The 27943-nt window shown below is 43.6% G+C and overlaps 2 protein-coding genes across 3 annotated transcripts; one reads left to right on the forward strand and one right to left on the reverse strand.

The window, feature by feature from the left end:
- Positions 1 to 4666: 4666 nt before the first annotated feature.
- ficd (FIC domain protein adenylyltransferase) lies at positions 4667 to 7825 on the forward strand. The gene is made up of 3 exons (XM_029678230.2): positions 4667 to 4844; positions 5171 to 5517; positions 5796 to 7825. The coding sequence occupies exons 2-3, from the start codon at positions 5244 to 5246 to the stop codon at positions 6890 to 6892; spliced, it is 1371 nt and encodes a 456-aa protein (XP_029534090.1). The 5' UTR covers positions 4667 to 4844; positions 5171 to 5243; the 3' UTR covers positions 6893 to 7825.
- sart3 (spliceosome associated factor 3, U4/U6 recycling protein) lies at positions 7679 to 27919 on the reverse strand. Of its 2 annotated transcripts, none has more exons than XM_029678228.2 (19): positions 27503 to 27919; positions 26780 to 26906; positions 26385 to 26489; positions 26106 to 26290; positions 25751 to 25856; positions 17949 to 18073; positions 17526 to 17681; positions 16803 to 16941; positions 14905 to 15033; positions 14699 to 14776; positions 14547 to 14605; positions 14302 to 14411; positions 13882 to 13994; positions 13653 to 13729; positions 13316 to 13487; positions 12041 to 12513; positions 10699 to 10851; positions 10135 to 10325; positions 7679 to 9924 (listed from the first exon to the last, which is right to left on the reverse strand). In XM_029678228.2, the coding sequence occupies exons 1-19, from the start codon at positions 27686 to 27688 to the stop codon at positions 9735 to 9737; spliced, it is 2874 nt and encodes a 957-aa protein (XP_029534088.1). In that variant the 5' UTR covers positions 27689 to 27919; the 3' UTR covers positions 7679 to 9734. The 2 variants fall into 2 exon arrangements, with proteins under 2 accessions (XP_029534088.1, XP_029534089.1); XM_029678229.2 differs by having other exon boundaries at positions 14926 to 15033; positions 27503 to 27918.
- Between the last annotated feature and the right edge of the window lie 24 nt (positions 27920 to 27943).

Genomic DNA, 27943 nt, shown 5'->3' on the forward strand with positions numbered 1-27943 from the left:
TTAACATAACCCTTAACCCTAACCCATCATGCAATGTTAACTGTGAACACGGAATGATGAATCCTCAGGGAGTAGTACCCCAGGAGGTCCAAAAGAGAGCATTACTAAACCAATGATAAATTGTTGGTGTAATAATCACAATGATCTTATCAGTGTGGGGAAAAACAAGAGGCAACGTATTTCAAAATGGCAATGATGCAGTAACACTGTGGCAGCAGTAGTGTTTCTCTTGTTGTTCATTGATGTTGCTGTTATCAAACTCACAGTAATTCAGGTCTGAAAAATGTAAGGAATATGGCAATACTGCCCTCTCCTGATTATAAGTGAAACTACAGAGAAATGCACAGCTCGTGAAAAAAAAACATATTACACATCAGAATATTAACATTTTATATGGCTTTACAGTGACTGACTAAAAGGTGATTGTATAAATTAGAATGTAAGCATTCAGATCAAATGGAAATACAAAGACTGAATTATGGGGAAATCCTTTTGGTCGGCTGCAGATCGATCTGAAGCCTATAACTAGCTGTCACCTCAATCAGGCTAAGCAGTGATTTAAATGGACATCAGTAGTAGGACATTTTAAGTATATTTCTCTGCAAATGCATATTTTGCTCTCTGCCTTTTAATGAATTTCCTTCCATAGCCTCCAGTAGCAGGGATCTACAGAACAGGGCTCTCATTAACCTATCAAAATGAGCAGAATCAACTGCTCCCCCAGGGTTTTGGCTTGTGCCAGTCTAATTACAAGCAAAGCCTGTTCCTGCATTACACCGCTGGCTGGTGTTCCTCTGAGACCCTGCACAATACCTGTACTCTAATTGAGCTGTAACACAGAGAGAGAGCTAAGCATGACACTTGAGGGGTTTATCTTAAAACACAGTATTGCCTATAGATGTTTATATGCTAATACCCCAAAATGGCAAATATCCACTGTATTTTCCGGAAAGAAAAATCCCTTCAATTTGCAATGAACACCTACTCAATGCAACAATGACTGGATTATCAGTGGGTCGAGAAAATATTGGTTTAGCTGATAGGCCTACACTGATATTCACACCCCTGTACTTTTTCCACATTTTGTTATGTTACAGCCTGAATGTAAATTGGATTAACTTGAGATGTTGTGTCAATGGCCTACACACAATACTCCATAATGTCAAAGTGGAATCATGTTTTTGAACATGTATACATATTAATTAAAAATTAAAGCTGAAATGTTTTGAGTCAATAAGTATTCAGCCCCTTCGTTATGGCAAGTCTAAATAAGTTCAGGAGTAAACGTGCTTAACAAGTCACATAATAAGATGCATGGACTCACTCTGTGTGAAATAATAGTGTTTAACATGATTTTTGAATCTGTAGCCCCCACATACAATGATCTGCAAGGTCCCTCACTCAAGCAGTGAATTTCAAACACAGATTCAGCCATAAAGACCAGGGAGGTTTTACAATGCTTCGCAAAGAAGGGCACCTATTGGTAGATGGTTTAAAATGTTTAAAAAGCAGACATTGAATAGCCCTTTGAGCATGGGGAAGTAATTATACAGAACGAAAATATAATTGCAACATGCAACAATTTCAAATAATTTATTTAGCTACAGTTCATTTAAGGAACTCAGTCAATTGAAATAAATAAATTAGACCCTAATCTTTGGATTTCACATGACTGGGCAGCCTTGGGGAGCAGCCTTGGGTGGGCCTGGGACAGCATAGAGCAAGGCCCAGATAATCACAATGAGTTTTTCCCCCACAAAGGGGCTTTATTACAGACAGAAATACTCCTCAGTTTCATCAGCTGTCCGGGTGGCTGGTGAAGTTATTATTTGCACTTTGGATGGTGGATCAATAGACCCAGTCACTGAAGAGATACAGGCGTCCTTCCTAACTCAGTTGCCGGAGAAGAATGAAATCGCTCAGGGATTTCACCATGAGGCTTTAAAACAGTTACAGAGTTTAATGGCTGTGATATGAGAAAACTGAGGATACATCAACGACATTGTAGTAACATCACAATACTAACCTAATTGACAGTGAAAAGAAGAAAGTCTGCACAGAACATAAATAACGTTTGCAACAAGCCACTAAAGTAAAACTGCAAAAAATGTGACGAAGTAATTCACTTTTTGTCCTGAATTCAAAGTGTAATGTTTGGGGCAAATCCAATACAACACATTACTGAGTACCACTCTCCTTTTTTCAAGCAGAGTGGTGGCTGCAACCATGTTATGAGTATGCTTGTAATCGTTTAGGACTGGTGAGTTTTTCAGGATAAAAAATAAAAGGATTGGAGCTAAGCACAGGCAAAATCCTAGAGGAAAACCTGGTTCAGACTGCTTTCTATCAGACACTGTGTCACGACTTCGGCCGAAGTTGATGCCTCTCCTTGTTCGGGTGGTGTTCGGCGGTCGACGTCACCTGTCTTCTAGCCATCGCCGATCCATTTTTCATTTTCCATTTGTTTTGTCTCGTTTTTCCACACACCTGGTTTTCATTTCCCAATTATTGGTCATGTATTTAACTCTCTGTTTCCCCCATGTCTTTGTGTGTGATTGTTATTTTGTTCAGGTCAGAATGTTCCGGCTGGTTTGTACTGGGTGCTGTTCATCACCCTTGTTTTGTAGCAACCGTTCTTTTTGCACTTTGTAAGTTGTTTACTTTGTGCTGTTGAGTAAAGTGCGTTGTTTCACTCATCTCTGCTCTCCTACGCCTGCCTTTCTACACCAGCTACACCCACCAACCTGACACACTGGGAGATTAATTCACCTTTCAGCAGGACAATAACCTAAAATACATAGCCAAATCTACACTGGAGTTGCTTATCAAGAAGATAGTGGCCGAGTTACAGTTTGGACTTAAATCTATTTAAAATTCTATAGCAAGACTTGAAAATGGTTGTCTATCAATGATCAACAACCAATTTGACAGAGCTTGAAGAATTTTGAAAAGAATAATGGGCATATATTGTACGATCCAGGTGAGCAAAGCTCTTAGAGACCTACCCGAAAGACCCACAGCTGTAATCACTGCCAAAGGTGATTCTAACATGTATTGACTGAGCGTTGTGAGATATTTCTGTATCTCATTTTCAAAACATTTGCACAAATTTGACAAAAACATGTTTTCACTCTGTCATGTGGTATTGTGTGTAGATGGGTGAGAAATAAAATATATTTAATCCATTTTGATTTCAAGCTGTAACACAACAAAATAATAAGTCAATACTTTCTTAAGGCACTGTATCTGTTCAGTGGGATATGTTTGAGTGAAAGTTAGAGTGAACTGTCCAGCTCATGACACAATTGTGCCTTGTCACAGTTGATCTCAAACTTGCAGGATGCCAGGGGACAGAATATACTGATGTGTTTTAATTCTCTGTAATAGCTGCTGGATCTATAATTAATCAAGAGATCATGGAAAGTAATTATCCAGTGTTCTGGGGGCAAGGATTTCTTTGCTAGTAGTTGTCTCCTCTGAGTGTTGATATTGGGTCGTTCCACAAAATGAGTCCCTTTAAGTAGAAATTGTGCAGCAATATTACATTTGAAAAGCCTGTTATATTAAATTAAGTGCCCTTGGAAAATTAAATAAACTCAGCATTTTGACATGTCCCTCTGTGTACTCTCTGTGACTTCTAGGAAGTTTTGAATTTACTTAACATAAACATTTCTCCAAGGTTTCACCACTTCTCCACAGCCCTAGTTATTTTGTTGCTTTGACAAAGTCATAGCTGAAAAGTATTATTTATTTAATGTGATTAGTGTTTCATTTTAAGGTAAAAAATAAAAATAAAAACGGACTCATTTTAATGTCAACCCTGTTACGTGAAATTAACTCTCATTTTAATATGGTGAAACTATTCCTTAAAAAAAAAACGTTAACCCTGTTACGCATAGATAGACAGACTAGAAATGTTTTAATGCTAAACATTTCTGGGGTGAAGCTGGGGTTGCCCCTCCATGTAACACGCTTCCATTCCCCCTGTCACAAGTGGATTCATGACTGATTTGGTACTAAGTCATTTCTTTATTTAACACCTTGAGATGAGAAAACATGTGTTTTTATTAAATTGAGCATGTGCTCATGACAGAATATAAAAATCTGGTGAAATAAAACGTTTTTTTTTTTATCACCAAGTTACACTACCCAAAAGGGACTCATTTAGTTAAATGACTCTATTACCCACCCGCTTAAACTGGTAGAGGATGCTTCCCAGCACTGACTCTCATGGTACTGTCATGGTAAAAGAAACTGGGAATATCTATAGGCCAATTTGCCATTTAGGAGTAGTGTTAGAAGTGTTGCATGATCACCAACTTAGTTATTCAGTGCTGACTGTCAACATAAACTGCAGTCTAGGCTAGGTTGCTACTTATACAATACAGGTCGACGTATTTAATCAATGCATAACGATTTACTAACCAAATTCTATTGTCATAATGACAGTTATTACATTATATACTGTTAACTCCAGTTAATAGATAATAGGCCTACATTTTCATCAGGCATAGAGAGCACAATTTATATCCAACATCCAATCAATAAGGGCTACGAACCGGTGTTTGTTTTGCTGAATGAAAGCACGCTTTGTAGAGATCTGAGCCAATGAACAGCAACGAACAATCTTGTTGTGACCAATCATATTCCAGCACATATACCGGCTTGTTTTCCCAGGAAGTTGATGATGTGTATTTACAAGAGGTTCGTAGCTACCTGAGCAGCGCTTTAGCTACTTAATGTATCTTTAGTCTACAAACGATAGTGGTTACTTAGAGACTGATACATTTATTTAACATTTTCACGTAGCTTGTTTGATTTCTAGTCAAGAATGGTGTAATAAGGTGAGTACGCTGGTGAAGATGCTTTGCTAGCTAGCTAGCAGCTGTCAGTGCCATTTTTGCAGTACAAGCCTGGCTTGTCGAAAATACTGCCAGTAGCTAGCTATGTATCCTGTGTATTGGGTGATTTATATTTAGCCATATAGCTAATTAGGCTTACTAGTTTTGTATGGGTTATTTAGCTACTCAATTTAACACTTAAGCTCTACGTTAGCTAAAGACTGCCTCTGCAGTTTTTCGTTTGACATGTACACAACTGCCAGCTGTCAAAATGAAACGACCATAAATTCTGTGTGAAAACTGCTTCTGATTCTGCCTCTCCTACACAGCTGTTCCTCGGCTAGCCTAACTCGAATAGATGGGGGACGTGTCACTTGAGAATGGAGGATACTATCATCAGTGATGATGGCTTCATTAACGGTGTGGTGGCGTTACACAAGTGGCCATCTCCTTGGCGGATGGGGCCCGCTGCTCTGCCTGTTCCTGGGCTCTATGGTGGCGCTGTTGATGCCAATGGTGGGGGTGGAGGACCAATGCTGTATCACTCTAAAGGGGATTGCCCAGTTGCACTGCCAGCTATGGGGTAAAACTCATCGCCCCACTGTCCAGTCCACCAGCCTCACTGTCCCCTTTACAGCCCTCGATCTCCTGCCCCTTAGGGCCAAGCCCAGTATAGGTAAGTGAAGTTCTCATGAAATATATACTTCTGGTTGTAAGACTCTAAATCAACTGTCGGTAGTAGAGCACCGACACAAAATGAAAATACAGCGTTCAGTTAAGAGAGAATGAATTTCCAGAGTGTGTTAAGGGTAGGAGGATAATACCCTCCATACTCTTGGGTTCATGAGTCATATTTAAAAGTACAAATATGAAATCGCCTTTTTGATTGGGTTAATACATGTATTGGACAGCACAGCCTAGTTATGCAATGTATTTGGTGTGTGCTGATTGCAGAGACCCAGCTGGAGGCCAAGGCAGCGCTGCAACAGGCTGTGGAGATGAAGAAGCAGGGGAAGAGGGAGAAGGCCCACAAGCTGTTGGTGCATGCACTCAACATGAACCCAGACTTTGTGGAAGCTCTGACGGAGCTGGGGACCATTCTGGAAGAGAAGGACGTTGTCCAGGCGGACCATCTGTATACCAAGGCCCTGGCCATCTCACCATGCAACGAGAGGGCCCTGGTGAGCCGTGACCGCACACTCCCCCTGGTGGAGGAGATCGACCAACGCCACTTTGGGGTTATCGACAGCAAAGTACGCAGGCTGATGTCCATCCCCAAGGGTAACTCTGCTCTTAGACGTGTCATGGAGGAAACGTACTACCACCACATCTACCACACAGTGGCCATAGAAGGCAACACACTCACTCTGTCTGAGATCCGCCATATAATTGAGACTCGCTATGCCGTGCCCGGCAAGAGCCTGCAGGAGCAGAACGAGGTCATTGGTGTGGACGCGGCCATGAAGTACATCAACACCACGCTGCTGTCCCGAGCTGGGGCCATCACTGTCAATGACATCCTGGAGATCCACCGGCGCGTGCTGGGCTATGCAGACCCTGTGGAGGGTGGGCGGCTGCGTACCAGCCAGGTGTTTGTAGGCCACCACATCCCACCCCACCCACAGGACCTGGAGCGCCACATGCTGGACCTGGTGCAGTGGCTCAACTCAGAGGAGGCCCTGCAGCTGCATCCTGTGGAGTATGCAGCACTCGCCCACTATAAGCTGGTGTACGTGCACCCCTTTGTGGATGGGAACGGACGCACATCACGGCTGCTAATGAACCTGGTGCTCATGCAGGCACGCTACCCACCCATCACCATCCGCAAAGAGCAAAGGTCCGAGTACTACGCCGTTCTGGACACAGCCAATGAAGGCGACGTCCGCCCCTTCATCCGCTTCATAGCCAAATGCACAGAGATCACCCTGGATACCCTGCTGATCGCCACCACTGAGCATCCTGTGGGGCTGCCTGGCACCAGCCACCACCAAGCCTGTCCAAACTGCAAACAAACCATACCTGTCCACAACAGTGAGAGGGGACGGGAGTGAGCTGGGCAGGAGGGTACATGACTGTTTGGATTTTGATTTAATTGATCTAATTTGGGGTTAATCCTGCTTTAAGTGTAAAGATATCAGTTGATATACATATTACTAATAGCAGCCCTGTGTCAAAATGATAGCATGACCTTGCAATTTCCCAGTAGAAATGTGCATCTTTACATAAAACAAATATTCTCATGGTTTAAGATTTCCTCATACCAGGTAGAGGTGCAGGTTAGTGGAGGCTGCTGAGGGGAGGGACAGCTCATAATAATAGCATCAAACCATGTGTTTGATACCATTCCACTCCAGCCATTATCATGAGCCTGTCCTCCCCAATCAAGGTGCCACCAACCTCCTGTGGTGCAGGTGTTTGAACTAATTATGCTGAGTTGTGATTTAGAAAACTCAAAGGGTCATGAATTTGTTGACTCAAATGGGGCTGTTTCATACTCTTGGCCATGCTACTTATTGTTTTTAGTGCCGTTTCTAAAGGACATTTAGGCCTAAACTGCATTTCACCCATCTATCAGTGAACTCATAACTGAAGGTGTTACAAATTGGGTAATACAGTATGTGTACATGTCTGAGTTGTGATTCTGATTATTGGTCTGTCTTATCCATGGGGGAGAAACATCTAAAGCTTGGCTGTGCGCAGAAGAACGGTGTTGTAATGTAGCTTATCCAACTGGGTCATACAGTCTTTCACTGAAGCACTTTCATGTATTTGAGTTTATTTACTACAAAATAAACGTATTATCTGTTGAATGTGACTTAGTGTAAAAACCTTAAACATTATTTGAATTGTTTTAATAAACTTTAGGCCAAAACAGCAACAAACCACAAGATGGCAATTTTACAACATCCAAATAAGTAGTAAATAAAATCACAGAAAAATAGACCACGTACAATCTCAGAAAGTTGCATTGATAATTTAGTTTACATTTGTTCTAATAAAATAAACACCATGACAACATTTTAAAATGACACACCCCATATTTTTGTATTGGACGAAACAGAAAGCAACTTCTAAAGTTCAAACATTTGTAGTCTAACTAGATTAGGCCAGGGTTTCCCAAACCCGGTCCTGGGGCCCCCCTGGGTGCACGTTTTGTTTATTCCCCTAGCACGATACAGCTGATTCAAAGCTTGAGTTGGTTATTGAATCTTCTGTGTAGTGCTAGAGAGAAAACAAATGTGCACCGGGGGGGAGCAGGATGAAGTTTGGGAAACCCTGGATTAGGCCACTGTGGTGATAGAACATTGATAGATATAGCTAATAATTCTCAAAACAAACAAATGTATTACAAAACTATGGTCAACCACTGGGAGTCTGAACACACATTTGACGTTCCCCACTCATCCAAACAGGATTGATTTGAAAGGAAAAGGAGACAGTTCTGAATTAAGTATAAACCTGCTTTCCCATGATGTTATCACATACGGAACATATATTGTAGGGCAGATTTGATGGAGGGCTCTTGCAATCAAACAGCTGCATAGATTTTTCTCCCAACAACAGTTGATTCACTTGTGGACAGTACTCATTACAATACTAGGATGACAGCTTCTCCAAACTGTCAGTTCTTCATTCCCTACCCATCTCAAGACTTCCACAGATGGTTAAGGTATTTAAGAAACTAACTTACCTGGAAGTAAATTGGAAACAATCTAAGGAAAATATGACATACAATGTAGAACAAAAATGTCCTCCCTTCAATCATTTCAGGTAAGACAGCCTAAACATGATAAGCAAACCAAATGGGGCGCTGGGTTAATGACATGCACACGACTACCTGTTAAATTACAGTGCCAGCAATAAAACTTTTAACAGCTATAGATGAAGGATAAAGGATTTTAACAGCTATAGATGATACATGCCTTTCCTTTTTTGTTTCCTATGAACAGAGACTTTTGAAAACTACATTGTAAATGTGAGCACAGAAAAGGTAAGGAATTAGGTGTACATCTGAAAATAAATTATTTGTACAACTGCCGTTTAAGGTAATATTCTGTAAAGCGAAGCATTAGTCTTTCACTGTTTGGGAACAAATATCGTTGCATGTTAGCTGCCCTGTAAGGGACGCAAAAGATTTTAGTGGCATGTTGACATTGAAGATACCTTAGAGGAAAGATTCACCCATTCTAAATGTTATATTGCTTTTGTGCATCTGATGCAAAACGCATCATACCAGCTGTATTTCTGCCTGCTTGAACGGCGCATAGCTCAGATAAACATGAAATTACACCAGGATTCGATAGAATATCACTCTAGATACACAAAGATATTCATAATGTGTGACACTTAAACACAAATGGGGGGAAATTATTTTCATTGTTGTAATACATAATCTATAACATCTCAAATGTCAAGCTCTTGCATATACTTTTTAAAAACAACAAGAAACATAATTCACAAGCTGGGTTGTTTTAGCAGTTAACAACAAAAAAAATACTAAACTCAGAACCCTTTTCTCAATTCAGAAAAAAATAATTTACACGTTATGTCTTCTATAAAAACACCTTTTCCAATCTAAAAAAAGCAAGACGAAATTGGTCACTCACACTTTTTATGAATCAATCATTGTTCAAAATGAATATGAATCAATCATTGTTCAAAAGGAATATCAATCAATCACTGTTCAAAAGGATGGTAATATGGAGTTTGGGGCCAGTCGAAGGAGCCAGGGAGATTAAGGCTTTCTCACAAAAAGTGACAAGGAGAATGAGGCCATGGGAGTGATTAAAGGGGAGTCAAACAGCACAAGATCTGCCATTTCTTCTCAAGGACCCAAGATGGCTTTCCATACAAAAGGCAGTCATTTGATTTACTTTCGTTTTTCCATAATTTTCACTTTCTGAGAAGCATTTTGGCAAAGTCTGAATTGGACATGGGCTTGGCCTGTGCTTCAAACCCAGCGTCTCCGGATGCACCCCCTGTGGGTTTAGGTGCAGTCCCATTTTCTGCTTTACTTTCTGATCCAGTCTGCCGATGTAGGGAACGAGGGATTAGTGAGAGTTGGGTTCGCCCTTTTCCCCTCCTGAAAAAGAAAACCAATGGAATCAAAGCTCTCATTCACATGTATATATTTCTTCTGTGAACATGTGAGAATAGCCCGATTTAAAAGGCAGCTTATGTTTAATGAGTTGGAGAAACATAGCTAATCGGATATTTGTAATGAGTACTTTCGTCAGGGTAACTAACATCTTTCCTTGTTAGAAGAGTATTATTACTAGTGTTGGAAACTTACGATCCATAGACCATAGCCCGGGGCATCATGGCTCCCATGGGCCTGCTGAAGTCAGGCTTGTCGGCTGCATTTCTGCGAGGTGGGTTGCTAATGGCAACAGAGAGTGTGTGTTCCTGTAGTACCGTGCCATCCAACTTCAGCACGGCCTGGGAGGCCTGAGCCTCATGTTCAAACTCCACGTACGCCAGACCCTGCAGACACGCCACAGCAGCACATTATAGCAGCAACTCACATGAGCTATCCATTTTACGTATAAGTCAATGGAGCTTCTACATGTATGATTCAAATGATCTGTTTGGATTTTTACAAAGATTACACATAACAAATATAAGTTACTAACTTATTACTCAACTGGAGAGCCTAACTGGAGAGCCTAACATCTGGATGGAGAAAAATACTTAGCCTCCCAGCCCTGTACAGACCAACCTCCCAGCCCTGTACAGACCAACCTCCCAGCCCTGTACAGACCAACCGCCCAGCCCTGTACAGATCAACCGCCCAGCCCTGTACAGACCAACCGCCCAGCCCTGTACAGACCAACCTCCCAGAGTTATGCCTCCTAACCTTGGGTTTGCCTGAGCGGTTGGTGACCAGGCGGATGTCTTTGATGGTGCCTTGATCCTTGCACAGCTCCTCCAGCTGCTCCTTGGTGCAGGAAAAGGGCAGGCCCGAGATAAAGATCTTGTGTTTCTCTAGGTTTGTGTTGTACTTAAACACCTAGAGGAAGAGACACGAAAAGAGTAACTCACTATCTATATGGTGAAACCACCATTCCATTCATCCACCCCTAAATCAAAACAAACATACTGAACAAAAATATTTAAAAACGCAACAGCCAACCATTTCAAAGGTTTTACTGAGTTACAGTTCATATAAGGAAATCAAGTCAATTGAAATACATTCATTATGCCCTAATCTATTGATTTCACATGACTGGGAATACAGATATGCATATGTTTGTCACAGATACCTTAAAAAAAAGTTAGGGGCGTAGATCAAAAAAACAGTCAGTATCTGTTGTGACCACCTTTTGCCTCATGCAGGGCAACATCTCCTTTGCAAAGAGTTGATCAGGCTGTTGATTGTGGCCTGTGGAATGTTGTTCCACTCCTCTTCAATGGCTGTGCGAAGTTGCTGGATATTGTCGGGAACTGGAACATGCTGTCATACACGTCGATCCAAAGCATCCCAAACATGCTCGGTGAGTATGCAGGCCATGAAGACCTGGGACATTTTCAGATTCCAGGAATTATGTACAGATCCTTGCGACATGGGTCCGTGCATTATCATGCTGAAACATGAGGTGATGGTAGATGAATGGCACGACAATGGGCCTCAGGATCTTCACACAGTATCTCTGTGCATTCAAACTGCCATCAATAAACTTAAATTGTTTTCGGTGTCCATAGCTTATGCCTGCCCATATCATAAACCCACCATGAAGCACTCTGTTCACAGCGTTGACATCAGCAAACAGCTCGCCCACACGACGCCATACACATGGTCTGCGGTTATGAGGCCGGTTGGACATACTGCCAAATTCTCTAAAATATTGGAGGTGGCTTAAGGAAGAAAAATGAACATTAAATTATCTAGCAACAGCTTTTGGACATTCCTGCATTTGGCATGCTGACTGCACGCTCCCTCAAAACTTGAGATGTCTATGGTATTGTGTTGTGTGACAAAACTGCACATTTTAGAGTGGAACAAGGTGCACCTGTTAAATCAGCTTATATGCCACACCTGTCAGGTGGATGGATTATCTTAACTAATTTGTGCACAACATTTTAGAGAAATAAGCATGTGCATGGAACATTTCTAGGATCTTATTTCAGCTCATGAAACATGGAATCAACACTTTACATGTTGCGTTTATATTTTTTTGTTCAGTGTAGATTGGTCTCACCTTAAAATCAGGGTTCTTGTTTTTATCCACACAAGGCGATACGAACATTGGCCTGCCATCGACCTCACGCCGGTCCATCTTCAGGGCCTCGGGCACGGACGTCTTGCCCTCAAACTGTACGTAGCAGTACCCTCTGAAGCCCTTGGCAGCATAGACGGGGCGCACCGACTGGACAGGACCACAGGGCTCAAACAACTCCTTCAGTCTCTTCTCTGGATCCTCCATGCTGAAGGCCAGGTTGCTGATAAACACACTGCAGTCATCCTTGCGTTGTTCAGGGTTGTCTTCCTGGGTCTTCCGTACGGTGGCTGGTGCCATCTGTTGGCCCCTCTTAGCACCAGGGGGTTCCTGTCTGCGGCAAGGGGGGGCTCTCCTCCCAAACAGTCCACTCTCTGTCTCCATATACTCCTCAGCACCTCCTCCCCTGAAGCTGCCCTGGTTGCCCTCCCCTCGGTGCCTCTTTGGAGGTTGCTCTGTTGCACAAAAGATAAATTGAGTGTAAGGCGCTGCGATAGACTGGTGTCCTGTCCAGGGGGTTTACTTGTTCTTCAAGCTGCCTCACACTACACAATCAGGAGATAGCTCATAGGGCAGGAGCCTGTTCCGGCTCAAGGCTACTTACACAAAGCTTTAGCAAACACACAGGATGACTTTTATACTTGCCATTTTGTTAGCATAAGCGGAGATCAAGCAATAACCTTCCTATGTAAAAAATAATTAAAGGGGGAAAAAAATGGTAGGATCGTCATGTCGTCTCCCCTTTACCCGATTCCTGATGTCTCCCCTTTACCCGATTCCTGATGTCTCCCCTTTACCCGATGTCTCCCCTTTACCCGATGTCTCCCCTTTACCCGATGTCTCCCCTTTACCCGATGTCTCCCCTTTACCCGATGTCTCCCCTTTACCCGATGTCTCCCCTTTACCCGATGTCTCCCCTTTACCCGATGTCTCCCCTTTACCCGATGTCTCCCCTTTACCCGATTCCTGATGTCTCCCCTTTACCCGATTCCTGATGTCTCCCCTTTACCCGATTCCTGATGTCTCCCCTTTACCCGATTCCTGATGTCTCCCCTTTACCCGATTCCTGATGTCTCCCCTTTACCCGATTCCTGATGTCTCCCCTTTACCCGATTCCTGATGTCTCCCCTTTACCCGATTCCTGATGTCTCCCCTTTACCCGATTCCTGATGTCTCCCCTTTACCCGATTCCTGATGTCTCCCCTTTACCCGATTCCTGATGTCTCCCCTTACCCGATTTCTGATGTCTCTCCTTACCCGATTCCTCCCCCCACTCATTCTCGTTATCCTCATCCTCTGCCTTCCTCTTCTCCCCAGGCCTGCTGCCTTTCTGTCCCTTCTTTTGGTTCTTCTTGTCTGCCTTGGCCCTCCGCCGCTGTTCAGTCTTCTGCTCCTCCTGTCGGACCAGATGAGCCTCTTTCTCTGCCACCTGAGAGAGGGATTGGGATGAAGTTAAGAACATGACAGCACAGAAACAGACAGCTGCACAAGCAAAGCTGCTCCCATTCCATCCTCCCCTGCCCAGTATAATCAGTGTTCTATGTTCACAGGCCTAACTAGCAGCAGTGTTGTGAGTGTTGCGGGGTCAGCTTACCTTGGCCCTCTGCTCGTTTACTCTGTTCAGCCTCGTCTCAGTCTTCTGCACCGCTGCATCCCAGTCCTCCAGAGACCCTGGTGGCGACACAACAAACTGCACTGAAACTCACTTTACTCTCACACCATGACTTACCGATTCGGTGTTGTTTTCTACAAATCAGCCAATCAATATTCCCAACTGACACCTGTCCACTTATTCATGGCATTTCCATTAAAAAAAGACTCACCCTCAACCCTCTCAAAGGTGAGCAGGACCTCACACACATGCTCAGGGTAGTCGGAGGTACACTGGACGGCCCTGTGGAGGGCTTTCCTGCAGTGAAGAGCATCTCCGTACGACCTGCAGAGTCAAACCATATCACAACCACCATCAGACTTGTCATAGATACATATATCTCTCGAGCCATCAAATCAACAGTTCACAGGTGACCACTAAATAGTGGCCTCACTGACCTCTCCAGGTTATAGTGGCCTCACTGACCTCTCCAGGTTATAGTGGCCTCACTGACCTCTCCAGGTTATAGTGGCCTCACTGACCTCTCCAGGTTATAGTGGCCTCACTGACCTCTCCAGGTTAGTGGCCTCACTGACCTCTCCAGGTTATAGTGGCCTCACTGACCTCTCCAGGTTATAGTGGCCTCACTGACCTCTCCAGGTTATAGTACTCCAGCCACATGTTGGCGAATTTGGCATTCCCTTTTGTCATGATGCTGTCCCACAGTTCTCTAGCTTTCTGAATGTTCTTACAATGCAGGGCCTGGTCAGAGAGAGGAGGGAGAAAATGGTATACAATCACATTTTAAATTGTATAGATGCAATTTTTGCACTGACTTGTATCTGCAATGAAAGAAGCAAGTGAACAAGACAAGTTTTTCATGATCGTCACCCTTACCTCTATCTTTGCCCAGACCTGCATGATGGTACAGGAAGGGTCTCCACTTTCACTAAATCCTAGACACGAGTAATACACCGTAGTGAGTCTCCAACACAAACACACAAGGACCAAGATGAAGAGTACTGTACACAGGCCGCAGGTCCACTTACTCTCTTCCACGTCCTGTTTCATATAGTCTAGAGAACGGGTGAAGGCTGCCCGCAGCTCCTCCAGCTCTCTGCTCGACTCTGGAAAATAAACACCATTATCAATAGAGGACTTCATTCATCCATACATTCATCCATACATTCATCCATACATTTGACTTTCTCAACACCACAAATATGATCTTATTACTTATGTTACTTTGCATTACCCAATGTTAAGGTGCTTTCACCTTTGCTGAAATCGACACGCCGCCTCAGGTAATCGAGGTACGCTTCCCAGATATTAACATAATCTGTAGCCTGTATGAATCCGGCATTCAGGGCCTTTTCAAAAACGTCTGTGGAGGGGAAAAAAATAGATGGTCTTTCATGATTCCCCAGTCCCAGTACCAATAATAAGGGCAATACAACATCTTTAACCAAGTTCACCCCTTTTCATTGAAACATATAGTATATCACAACAGCGAGTACACCCCTCACATTTTTGTAAATATTTGAGTATATCTTTTCATGTGACAACACTGAAGAAATGACACTTTGCTACAATGTAAAGTAGTGAGTGTACAGCTTGTATAACAGTGTACATTTGCTGTCCCCTCAAAATAACAACACACAGCCATTAATGTCTAAACTGGCAACAAAAGTGAGTACACCCCTAAGTGAAAATTTCCAAATTGGTCCCAATTAGCCATTTTCCCTCCCTGGTGTCATGTGACTCGTTAGTGTTACAAGGTCTCAGGTGTGAATGGGGAGCAGGTGTGTTAAATTTGGTGTCATCGCTCTCACACTCCCTCATGGTCACTGGAAGTTCAACATGGCACCTCATGGCAAAGAACTCACTGAGGATCTGAAAAAAAGAATTGTTGCTCTACATAAAGATGGCCTGGGCTATAAGAAGATTGCCAAGACCCTGAAACTGAGCTGCAGCACAGTGGCCAAGACCATACAGCGGCTTAACTGGACAGGTTCCACTCAGAACAGGCCTCGCCATGGTCGACCAAAGAAGTTGAGTGCACGTGCTCAGCGTCATATCTAGAGGTTATCTTTGGGAAATAGGCTTATGAGTGCTGCCAGCATTGCTGCAGAGGTTGAAGGGGTGGGGGGGTCAGCCTGTCAGTGCTCAGACCATACGCCGTACACTGCATCAAATTGGTCTGCATGGCTGTCGTCCCAGAAGGAAGCCTCTTCTAAAGATGATGCACAAGAAAGCCCACAAACAGTTTGCTGAAGACAAGCAGACTAAGGACATTGATTACTGGAACCATGTCATGTGTTCTGATGAGACCAAGATAAACGTATTTGGTTCAGATGGTGTCAAGCGTGTGTGGGGGCAATCAGGTGAGGAGTACAAAGACAAGTGTGTCTTGCCTACAGTCAAGCATGGTGGTGGGAGTGTCATGGTCTGGGGCTGCATGAGTGCTGCCGGCACTGGGGAGCTACAGTTCATTAGGGAACCATGAATGCCAACATGTACTGTGACATACTGAAGCAGAGCATGATCCCCCTCCCTTCGGAGACTGGGCCGCAGGGCAGTATTCCAACATGATAACGACCCCAAACACACCTCCAAGACGACCACTGGCCTTGCTAAAGAAGCTGAGGGTAAAGGTGATGGACTCGCCAAGCATGTCTCCAGACCTAAACCCTATTGAGCATCTGTGGGGCATCCTCAAACGGAAGGTGGAGGAGTGCAAGGTCTCTAACATCCACCAGCTCCGTGATGTCGTCATGGAGGAGTGGAAGAGGACTCCAGTGGCAACCTGTGAAGCTCTGGTAAACTCCATGCCCAAGAGGGTTAAGGCAGTGCTGCCAGCAGTTTAGACATTAATGGCTGTGTGTTGTTATTTTGAGGGGACAGCAAATTTACACTGTTATACAAACTGTACACTCACTACTTTACATTGTAGCAAAGTGTCATTTCTTCAGTGTTGTCACATGAAAAGATACTCAAATATTTACAAAATTGATTTACAAAAATGTGAGGGGTGCTCACTTTTGTGATATACTGTACATTTCATTCATGTTTAAAATCTCCTTGTTTACGTCCACATCATACATGACACATATGAGTGCTGCCTCCATAACCCACCTGTGGTCCAGTGCTTACCTGAGATAGTGTGGTGGTCAGCCCCATGCCTCTCCAGGGCAAGCAGGTAGTTCTTCCACAGGCCCACGGTCCAGGGGCAGTTCCTGACCGCACGGTCGTGAGAGGACAGGACCAGGTCTTTGATTTTTAGTTGACGATCCTGAGGCAACAGCAAAAGACTTGATAATAAAACAATCCAACAATCAATCACAACCCACATTGACAAGGTACTCAAAAACCGTGAAACTACAGTCATTTCTACCTGAGTGATAAATGACTTCATTGCTAGAAAGGTGAACCTGTAGGATAGTGTTCATTCTCCATCATAACGCTGCACAAGGAATATTATACTGCCCAACACCATTAGGCAAAGTCATAATTTGATTCATGTGTGGAAGAATATAATGCAGTTAAATCGCACCTCCATCAATTTAATCACTTCCTTTAGTATATGCAGAAGGCCAAAACGTGGCTTTTAAAAAGAGCCTAATGGATCACAGGTTTGGAACAACAAGATGAAACTTTGTTTCTTCACCAAACGGCCAGGCTCTGATGAATTACTGGATGTTGTCCGTGTTTAAGGTTGCGATCTCAGCATCTTATTACCATCCCATTAAAGCAATTAAAAGGCCATGAATACATTTCAGGAGCTGCTGGAGAGAGCGAGAGACGGCTGGCTGCGAGTAATTCAAATGAGCCCAGTGCAGCACGTCACCCGGTGCGGGGCGGGGGGGGGACACTCACCAGGTACTTGGTGTACTTGGCCCACATGTCTGGTACCAGGCAGTTCTCTGCCAGTGCCCGCTCAAAGATGATCTGGATCCGTGCCGGGTCACCCTCCTTTTGCTCATAGTCAATATAGGTCTGATATTCTGCTAGCTTGGGTGGCTCGGCTGCCATCTGAAACACAAACGTTGGCAAGTTAAAGGCATTGAGCAGATGACCATGTCTAGCATACAGACTCGCAATGATTTCAGAGGTACACGTAGGAAAAAGCAATCAATTTGCTTAAGCACATAATGCTTAAAATGACAAAACTTCCCTACTAATCTACTGCTACTTTCTAGGCAGTGCAATCAGAATTGAATGCTTCAAATCCATTAAATTATTCCAAAACAAACAGCATGGTACAAAATGTCCAGGGTAGAATACAATCTAGGTAAGTACCAAAGTCTCCTCATAAGGCTTGCTCTTCTCCATCTGTTGCAGGGCCCTCTTGTACTTCTGGGAGACTGTATCAGACACCCCCTGGTCAGACCACTCCTCATACTCTGCATATGTTCCTTCCATGTCTGTAAAACAGCAGTTATCATTAGGAGAAACCTCTTTCACATTCTAAGTGTGGCTTAAAATGAAGGTGATTATATAAAAGAGCATCCTGTGCATTTATTACAGTAAATTAAAAGGGAGGAACACCAAAAGGTTCAAATCTCATTCAGAAGGATATTGACTTTTGACATTTTGAGTGTCCCCTCATTTGACCAATAACACACAGCCATGTAAATGCTTCAGCCTGTTTTCTTTTTCTATGTGCCATTATCTTGTGGAGGTAGAAAACAGTGACTGACAGGCTGTAGATAAGGAGGGATTATACACTGAGCGTTGGCACCATGGTTGGCACAGGTCATAGAAGCGAGAGATGGGTTTAGCCATTCCAGAAATGCCTCCGGTGGCCTTTCAGCCAGACCAGAAAAAGGCTGCAGACAATACCAGACCATCTGGCTATCTCTTGGTGAGTCCTGCGCTTGGATGAAAGGCTGGTCAGGGACCACATTACTGGGCCTGGTGAGAATGAGTGCTTTCTCTGTAAACCTATTGAGTCTTTGAAAGGCAACATAGTAAGAGAAAGCAACACTCAGCAACTCTCCTAGTGTCTGGTGACTTTAATGCAGGAAAACAAATACATTTTTACCTCATTTCTACCAGCATGTCGCCTGTTCAACTGGGGGGGGGGGGGACTGAGCTTAAGGCTAGAGCTGCCGCTTTCAAGGAGCGGGACACTAACCCAGACGCTTATAAGAAATCCCTCTACGCCCTCCGACGAACCATCAAACAAGCAAAGCATAAATACAGGACTAACATCTAATCCTACTACACCAGCTCTGACGCGCTCATTGGATGTGGCAGGGCTTGCAAACTATCACGGATTACAGAGGGAAACCCAGCTATGAGCTGCCCGGTGACACGAGCCTACCAGATGAGCTAAATGCCTTCCATGCTCGCTTCGAGGCAAGCAACACTGCCTCGAAGCTCTCCGTGGCCAATGTGAGTAAGACCTTTAAAACAGAAACAAACCTTTAAAACAAACGTCATTCAAGGCCAGACGGATTACCAGGACGCGTACTCAGAGCATGTGCTGACAAGCTAGCAAGTGTCTTCAATGACATTTTCAACCTCTCCCTGACCCAGTCTGTAATAACTACATGTTTCAAGAAAACCACCATAGTCCCTGTGCCCATAAACACCAAGGTAAACTGTCAAAATGACTATCGCCCTGTAGCACTCACATCTGTAGCCATGAAATGCTTTGAAAGGCTGGTCATGGCTAACATCAACACAATCATCCCAGACCTACTCCAATTTGCATACCACTCCAACAGATGACATACTCTCTATTGCACGCCACACTGCCCTTTCCCAATTGGACAAAAGGAACTAGGGTTGTCCCGACTAAAAATGTTTTCCCATATATAGACACACCCTATGTGTTTAAATAAAATCATCTTGTCTGAAGCTTTAAGTACAATGTGATTAATAAATTCACACAAATGACTCAAGAGGGAGCCAGAGATCAAGATAGCCTAACCAGAAGAAAAAAACCTGTGGCCGAACCACCTTTTCCCACTGCTGCTGGCCTTCGCAGATTGTGCCATTATGCTCCTGAAATTGCCGGTAATTTGGCAACCTTTTCAATTTGGAGCAGTGGTGGGAAAAGTACTCCATTGTCAAACTTGAGGAAAAGTAAAGATAACTTAATAGAAAATGACTCAAGTAAAAGTCACAGTAAAATACTACTTGATTAAAAGTCTAAAAGTAATTGGTTTTAAATACACTTAAGTATCAAAAGTAAATGTAATTGCTAAAATGTACTTACAGTGCCTTTGGAAAGTATTCAGACCCCTCAACTTTTTCCACATTTTGTTAGGTTACAGCCTTATTCTAAAATGGATTAAATTGTTTTTTTCCAACTCATCAATCTACACAATACCCCATAATGACAAAGCAAAAACAGGTTAATAATTTTCTGCTAATTTATTTTTTTAAATGAAATTTACATAAGTATTCAGACCCTTTACTCAGTAACTTGTTGAAGCACCTTTTGCAGCCTCAAGTCTTCTTGGGTACAAGCTTGGCACACCTGTATTTGGGGAGTTTCTCCCATTCTTCTCTGCAGATCCTCTCAAGCTCTGTCAGGTTGGATGGGGAATGTTGCTGCACAGCTATTTTCAGGTCTCTCCAGAGATGTTTGATCAGGTTCAAGTCCAGGCTCTGGCTGGGCCACCCAAGAACATTCAGAGACTTGCCCCGAAGCCACTGCGGCGTTGTCTTGGCTGTGTGCTTAGGGTTGTTGTCCTGTTGGAAGGTGAACCTTCGCCCCTGAGCGCTCTGGGATAGGTTTTCATCAAGGATCTCTCAGTACTTTGCTCCGTTCATCTTTCCCTCGATCCTGACTAGTCTCCCAGTCCCTGAAAAACATTCCCACAGCATGATGCTGCCACGTGCCTTTTACTGAGGAGTGGCTTCCGCCTAGCCACGCTACCATAAAGGCCTGATTGGTGGAGTGCTGCAGAGATGGTTGTCCTTCTGGAAGTTTCTCCTATCTCTACAGAGGAACTGTAGAGCACTGTCAGAGTGACCATTGGGTTCTTGGTCACCTCCCTGACCAAGGCCCTTCTCCCCCAACTGTTCAGTTTGGCCAGGCGGCCAGCTCTAGGAAGAGTCTTGGTGCCAAACGTATTCAATTTAAGAATGATGGAGGCAACTGTGTTCTTGGGGACTTTCAATACTGAAGAAATGTTTTGGTACCCTTCCCCAGATCTGTGCCTCAACACAATCCTGTCTAAGAGCTCCACGGGGAATTATTTCGACCTCATGGCTTGGTATTTGCTCTGACATATACTGTCAACTGTGGGACCTTATATAGACAGGTGTGTGCCTTTCCAAATTATGCCCAATCAATTGAATATACCACAGATGGACTCCAATCAAGTTGTAGAAACATCTCAAGGATGATCAATGGAAACAAGATGCACCTGAGCTCAATTTCATGTCTCATAGCAAAGGGTCTGAATAGTTATGTAAATAAGGGGTATTGTGAGTATGGGGTATTGTGAGTAGATTGCTGAGGAAATGTTTTTATTTAATCCATTTCAGAATAAGGCTGTAATGTAAGAAAATGTGGAAAAAGTCAAGGGGTCTGAATACATTCCAAAGGCACTGAAAGTATCAAAGGTATCAAAACCCTTATATTATGCAAGCCAGACAGCAACGCCTTCTTGTTTTTTTAAATTATGGATAGCTTGTGGCACACTCCAACATAATTTACAAACGGAGCATTTGTGTTTAGTGAATCCACCAGATCAGGTAGTAGGGATGACCAGGGATGTTCTCTTGATAAGTGTGTGAATTGAACCATTGTCTTGTCCTTTGTATTTTCTTTTATTTCACCTTTATTTAACCAGGTAGGCTAGTTGAGAAAAAGTTCTCATTTACAACTGCGACCTGGCCAAGATAAAGCAAAGCAGTGCGACACAAACAACACAGAGTTACACATGGAATAAACAAGCATACAGTCAATAACACAATAGGAAAGAAAGTCTATATAGAGTGTGTGCAAATGGCGTGAGGAGGTAAGGCAATAAATATGCCACAGTAGCGAAGTAATTACAATTTAGCAAATTAACACTGGAGTAATAGATGAGCAGATGATGATGTGCAAGTAGAAATACCGGTGTGCAAAAAAGCAGAAAGGTAAATAAAAACAATATGGGAATGAGGTAGGTAGATTGGTTGGGCTATTTACAGATGGGCTGTGTACAGCTGCAGTGATCGGTTCGCTGCTCAGATAGCTGATGTTTGAAGTTAGTGAGGGAAATATAAGTCTCCACCTTCAGCGATTTTTGTAATTTGTTTCAGTCATTGGCAGCAGAGAACTGGAAGGAAAGGCAGCCAAAGCAGGTGTTGGCTTTGGGGATGACCAGTGAGATATACCTGCTGGAGCGCGTGCAACGGGTGGGTGTTGTTATCGTGACCAGTGAGCTGAGATAAGGCGGAGCTTTACCTAGCATCGACTTACAGATGACCTGGAGCCAGTGGGTCTGGCGACGAATATGTAGCGAAGGCCAGCCGACTAGAGCATACAGGTCGCAGTGGTGAGTGGTATAAGGGGCTTGGTAACAAAACGGATGGCATTGTGATAGACTGCATCCAGTTTGCTGAGTAGAGTATTGGAAGCTGTTTTGTAAATGACATTGCCGAAGTCAAGGATCGGTAGGATAGTCAGTTTTACGAGGGTGTTTGGCGGCGTGAGTGAAGGAGGCTTTGTTTGCGAAATAGGAAGCCGATTCTAGATTTAATTTTGGATTGGAGATGTTTAATATGAGTCTGGAAGGAGAGTTTACAGTCTAGCCAGACACTTACGTATTTGTAGTTGTCCACATACTAAGTTAGAACTGCCCAGAGTAGTGATGCTAGTCGGGCGGGCAGGTGCGGACAGCAAACGGTTGAAAAGCATGCATTTGGTTTTACTAGCGTTTAAGAGCATTTGAAGGGCACAGAAGGAGAGTTGTATGGCATTGAAGCTCATTTGGAGGTTAGTTAACACAGTGTACAAAGAAGATGTATACCAAATGGTGTCGTCTGCGTAGAGGTGGATCAGGGAATCACCAGCAGCAAGAGGGACATTGTTGATATATACACAGAGAAAAGAGTCGGCCCGAGAATTGAACCCTGTGGTACCCCCATAGAGACTGCAAGAGGTCCGGACAACAGGCCCTCCGATTTGACCCACTGAACTCTATCAGAGAAGTAATTGGAGAACCAGGCGAGGCATTTGAGAAACCAAGGCTGTTGAGTCTGCCGATGAGAATATGGTGATTGACAGAGTCGAAAGCCTTGGCCAGGTCAATGAATACAGCTGCACAGTAATGTCTCTTATCGATGTCGGTCATGATATCGTTTAGTACCTTGAGTGTGGCTGAGGTGCACCGTGACCAGCTCGGAAACGGGATTGCACAGCGGAGAAGATACGGTGGGATTCGAAATGGTCAGTGATCTGTTTATTAACTTGGCTTTCGAAGGCTTTAGAGAGGCAGGGCAGGATGGATATAGGTCTATAACAATTTGGGTCTAGAGTGTCACCCCCTTTGAAGAGGGAGATGACCGCGACAGCTTTCCAATCTTTAGGGATCTTGGACGATATGAAAGACACGTTGAACAGACTGGTAATAGGGGTTGCAACAATGGAGGCGGATAATTTTAGAAAGAGAGGCTCCAGATTGTCTAGCCCAGCTGATTTGTACAGGTCCAGGTTTTGCAGCTCTTTCAGAACATCTGCTATCTGGATTTGGGTGAAGTAGAAGCTGGGGAGGCTTGGGCAAGTAGCTGTGGGGGGTGCGGAGCTGTTTGCCGGGGTTAGCCAGGAGGGGGGTAGCCAGGAGGAAAGCATGGAGAAATGCTTATTGAAATTCCCGATTATCGTGGATTTATTGGTGGTGACAGTGTTAGCCTCAGTGCAGTGGGCAGCTGGGCGGAGGTCCTCTTATTCTCCATGGACTGCTATGGTCCTGCTAGGCATTCGATATGTAACAAGTGCTTTTGGGTGTCAAGGGAAACTGTATGGAGTAAAAAGTACATTATTTTCTTTAGGAATTTACTGAAGTAAAAGTTGTCAAAAATATAAGTAGAGTAAAGTACAGACACCAAAAAAAAAAACTTATGTAGAACTTAAGTATTTTTACTTCCTTTACACCACTGATTTGGAGTGCCAACTTAACGTTTCTACCGATCTCCGTGCCCGTTATGTACATTTTCGTGGAAGTTTCATTTCTTTAATAATAAAGTTGGCGTATCTCAAAATCATTGTCATGTAATTAATACAAATATATCTGAATTAAAATTACACAAATCTAAAATGAACTTCCATTGCCAACTATGTAAAAATAGCCTACATAAAGGCAACAAATAAAAACATTGCAGCCTGCAGGTAAAAAATATCCTGATAAAAATAAAGCACATTGGCTACGCATGGACTGTCTGCAAGGAACTTCAAACATTGCATCAACTATCAACTTGGTCCAAACATACAAACAAACATTGTAGATTAGAAATTATGGGAATTAAATGGTACAAGTACTACTGGTAATACTGGTGTCATCCGCGTCCTCCGCAATGGATTAGTCCTTTGAGACAGGCATCAATCAAGACGTGCCATAAAACATTTTTTTTTTTGTGCAACTGCTCAACCCAAAAAATTATTGGTAGACCAATAACCTATCGAACAAACAATCGACCAGTCAACTAAATGGGGTCAGCCCTAAAAGAAACACATACGTGAGAATGCTGTTCATTGACTACAGCTCAGCGTTCAACACCATAGTGCCCTCCATGCTTATCACTAAGCTAAGGTTCCTGGGACTGAACACCTGCCTCTGCAACTGGATCCTGGACTTCCTGATGGGCCCCGACTCCAACACCACCATTAATTTTGCCAACGACACAACAATGGTGGGCCTGATCACCGACAACGATGAGATACCCTATAGATAGGTCAGAGACCTGGCAGTCTGGAGCCAGGACAATAACCTCTCCCTCAACGTCAGTGAGACAAAGGAGCTGATCGTGAACTACAGGAAACAGAGGGCCGAGCACACCCCCATTTACATCGACGAGGCTGTAGTGGAGTAGGTTGATAGCTTCAAGTTCCTCGGTGTCCACATAACTAAGGATCTATCGTGATCCAAACAGACCAGCACAGTCATGAAGAGGGCACGACAACTGGTGGCTAAAAAGATTTGGCATAGGCCATCAGATCCTCAAAAAGTTCTACAACTGCACCATCGAGAGCATTTTGACCAGCTGCATCACCACTTGGTATGGCAACTGCTTGGCATCAGACCGCAAGGCAATACAGAAGTTAGTGCGTACGGCCCAGTACATCACTGGGGCCGAGCTCCCTGCCATCCAGGACCTCTATACCAGGCAGTGTCAGAGGAAGGCCCAAAAATTGTCAAAGACTCCAGCCACCCAAGCCACAGACTGTTCTATCTGCTATTGCATGGCAAGCAATACCAATGCACCAAGTCTGGAACAAACAGGACCCTGGACAGCTTCTAACCCAAGTCATATGACTTCTAAACAGCTAATCAGAATACCTGCATTGACCCTTTGTTGCACACACTGGACTCTGCCCACACAATAACACACACACTACATACACATAAAATGCACACGCATGCATACTGACGCCACACACACCTTTCACACTCACCACATATGCTGCTGCTAGTAACTTTACCCCTACCTATATGTACAGTACATAGCTACCTCAATTGCCTCATACCTCTGCACATCGACTCGGTACTGGTACTCCTTGTATATAGCAATGTTATTTTCTACTCCCTATATATAGCCATGTTATTGTTACTCAATGTGTGACTTTTCATTTTTAGATTGTTGATCTTATCTTTAAAATCTGCATGGTTGGAAAAGGACCTATAAGTAAGCATTTCGCTGATAGTAAGCATTTCGCTGTTAGTTTACACCTGTTGTCTATGAAGCATGTGACCAATCCAATTTGATTTGACATTGCACTGGCTCTCCACGACTTGGTCCTGAAAGGGTCATTGCGATGGGTACTTCCCAAGTGTGCCATAATAGCCTCTCAAGGACATGTTGTTCCATCCAACCAAATCCCTCCCCCCTACCCTCTGTACAGCATCCCCTCCAGAATGGAGCAGGGAGAGCCTTACCCATTAAGGGGATGGCCAGCTGGCGGCGGAAAAGAGTGTGGATGCGTTCGAGCTGAGCGTTCAGAAGCTCCTGCTGCTCGCAGGTGGGGACAATGCCAGGGGGAGGCTGAACAAAAGGAAGAGATAGAAAACAGACAAAATCCAGCAAAGAGCCTAGTTTGTGTAATATCAGATTGCGTTCAATCATGCTTTTTCAAAATTTCTGCCCAATACTGAAGATACAAGGAAAATCTACCATCATTAAATTAGCAGACGGTCTTATACAAAACACCAAGAAATATAGACATGCGGAGATATAGAAAAATGAGCAGCATGTTGCAGCTACTAGAGATCATTATTCTTCAGGGACGCTCACCTGAACAGTTGCCAGTATGACGTTCTCAAACTCCCTGTAGGCCTCCCACAGAGTTGCCCCCTTGGTCATGTGCAGCCCCACGGCTGTCAGGGCTCTCTCGAAGATGGACCTCACCTTCTCCATCCCACCAGGCAATCCCATGCCCCCGATAGAGTACTGGGCATACTCCAGCCAGATTTCAGGGCCTGAAGGCCACACAAGAAATTCAATGTTTACTTTACAATAACATCACATTATATAGAATCGTAACACAATCCAATAAGTAGGGACAGAACTCACAGATATAATCTTTCACAGCCATCTCAAAGAGCTCGTAGACTTTCTCCCGGTTCTGCTCCTCCTCGGTTAGGCGGATCTCATCCTTGAGCCAGTCCAGCCATATCTCTGCAAGAAAGGACAAGTCAGATTTGTATACAGTTCACAATAACATTCAGTATGTTTACAACAATTAAACCATCACTTTTCACAGTAATGATGAAACAGTAAACCTTGTTCCAAATTACTGAATCATCATCATACATAAGACTTCTTCACATCAATGAATCACAAAAGAAGCAGCAGACGTTGCAACAAGTATTTTATTTAATCTAGTCTACCACAAAGCACATCAGCTCAATCAGAAAAGTGGCAAAGCATAAAGTCTGCTGCATCTCCAGAGGCCATCAGACACCAACCTTCAGTCAGTGGGAAGAGCTCACTCATCTTCTGCCTTGCCTTACGCAGTGGAGGCAGCTCCCCCTCCTGCCTCAGGAGTTTTATGAGGTCCACATGACAGTTGTAGTCAAAAGCATTGATGGACAGCTGAAAGTCAGAGAGAGCATAGAAGACGAGTCAGACCAACAACCTTGTGTGTGTGTGTGTTTACAGATGTTTTTGATTAGCAAACAAATATATAATATGAAAGTTAACTAAATACTGTAATGAGTATTGCTTGTGAAATCAACCAGATAGCTTGACTGTTAAATGTTGTTGCTGACTGACTGGCTGGCTACCTACCTTTCTCAACTGCAGCCCGCCGAAAGGGCGCGTGTTCAGTTTGTAATACAACTGCAAGCACGTTGGCTGGTATTCTTTTCACACGTATTATATAATTGTGGCTGGGTAACATGCTAGTTGACTGGATAGTTACATAATGAGGCATCAACTAATAGCTGGCAAACTATTAGCATACGAGCTAACGTTACCTTAGTAGCTAGCTAGCTTTCTTTGCAGTACAAGCGGTGCAAGTCTGCAAACAAGCCAACTTGTTTGTGATGTGTTTGCTTTTAAATCAATGTAACAAACAACGCTGTTAGCTGGTTGACATCAAACGTTATAAATGGCTAGCCGTAACTGTGGATTAAAATAGCTAGCTAGGTTTCCATTCATTTCTCAAACAGTTAGCTTAGCTAACGTACCTGCTCCTCCAAACGCTGAATTTCGGCTTCATTCTCTTTATCATCTTCTGACGAATCGTCTTCTTCGTCGTCGGAGTTTTCGATTCCCATACCCTCCTCTTCATCTGAATCCATTTCTCTCTCCATCCCTGCCTCTTCCTCCATCTCTTGCAACTGCGTCTCTTCTGCGTTCCCCGTTGCTGCCATGTTGGAACTATGTCTGCCTGGTAACAGCAGTGAGAGCTGTCCAAGGTAGAGCCTGGCAGGCAAACCCACCCCCTGATTCTACTATGCTAAATTCGAAACGTCACGTAATATGTTACCTACATGGCAAGAACACAACCAAATAACTATGTATTAATATTACTTGGACAATAACAGCTATAACCACCATATATTGCATTTGCTAAGATTCCTCCTGAAAAGAGCAGATACCGAATATCCCAGCAATTAAAGAGGGAC

The sequence above is a fragment of the Oncorhynchus nerka genome, linkage group LG13 (genome assembly GCF_034236695.1).
Source record: "Oncorhynchus nerka isolate Pitt River linkage group LG13, Oner_Uvic_2.0, whole genome shotgun sequence".
Lineage (NCBI taxonomy): Eukaryota > Metazoa > Chordata > Actinopteri > Salmoniformes > Salmonidae > Oncorhynchus > Oncorhynchus nerka.

What these genes read in the sequence shown, in the direction of transcription:
- ficd (XM_029678230.2), top strand. Translation starts at nt 5,244, where the DNA reads ATGATGGCTTCATTAACGGTGTGGTGGCGTTACACAAGTGGCCATCTC. An exon ending in TAGGGCCAAGCCCAGTATAG is followed by an intron (nt 5,518 to 5,795) that starts GTAAGTGAAGTT and finishes TGCTGATTGCAG; the next exon opens with AGACCCAGCTGGAGGCCAAG.
- sart3 (XM_029678228.2), bottom strand. Translation starts at nt 27,688, where the DNA reads ATGGCAGCAACGGGGAACGCAGAAGAGACGCAGTTGCAAGAGATGGAG. An exon ending in AGGTCTGGGCAAAGATAGAG is followed by an intron (nt 14,412 to 14,546) that starts GTAAGGGTGACG and finishes CTCTCTGACCAG; the next exon opens with GCCCTGCATTGTAAGAACAT. An exon ending in CGGGCTATGGTCTATGGATC is followed by an intron (nt 9,925 to 10,134) that starts GTAAGTTTCCAA and finishes TTTCTTTTTCAG; the next exon opens with GAGGGGAAAAGGGCGAACCC.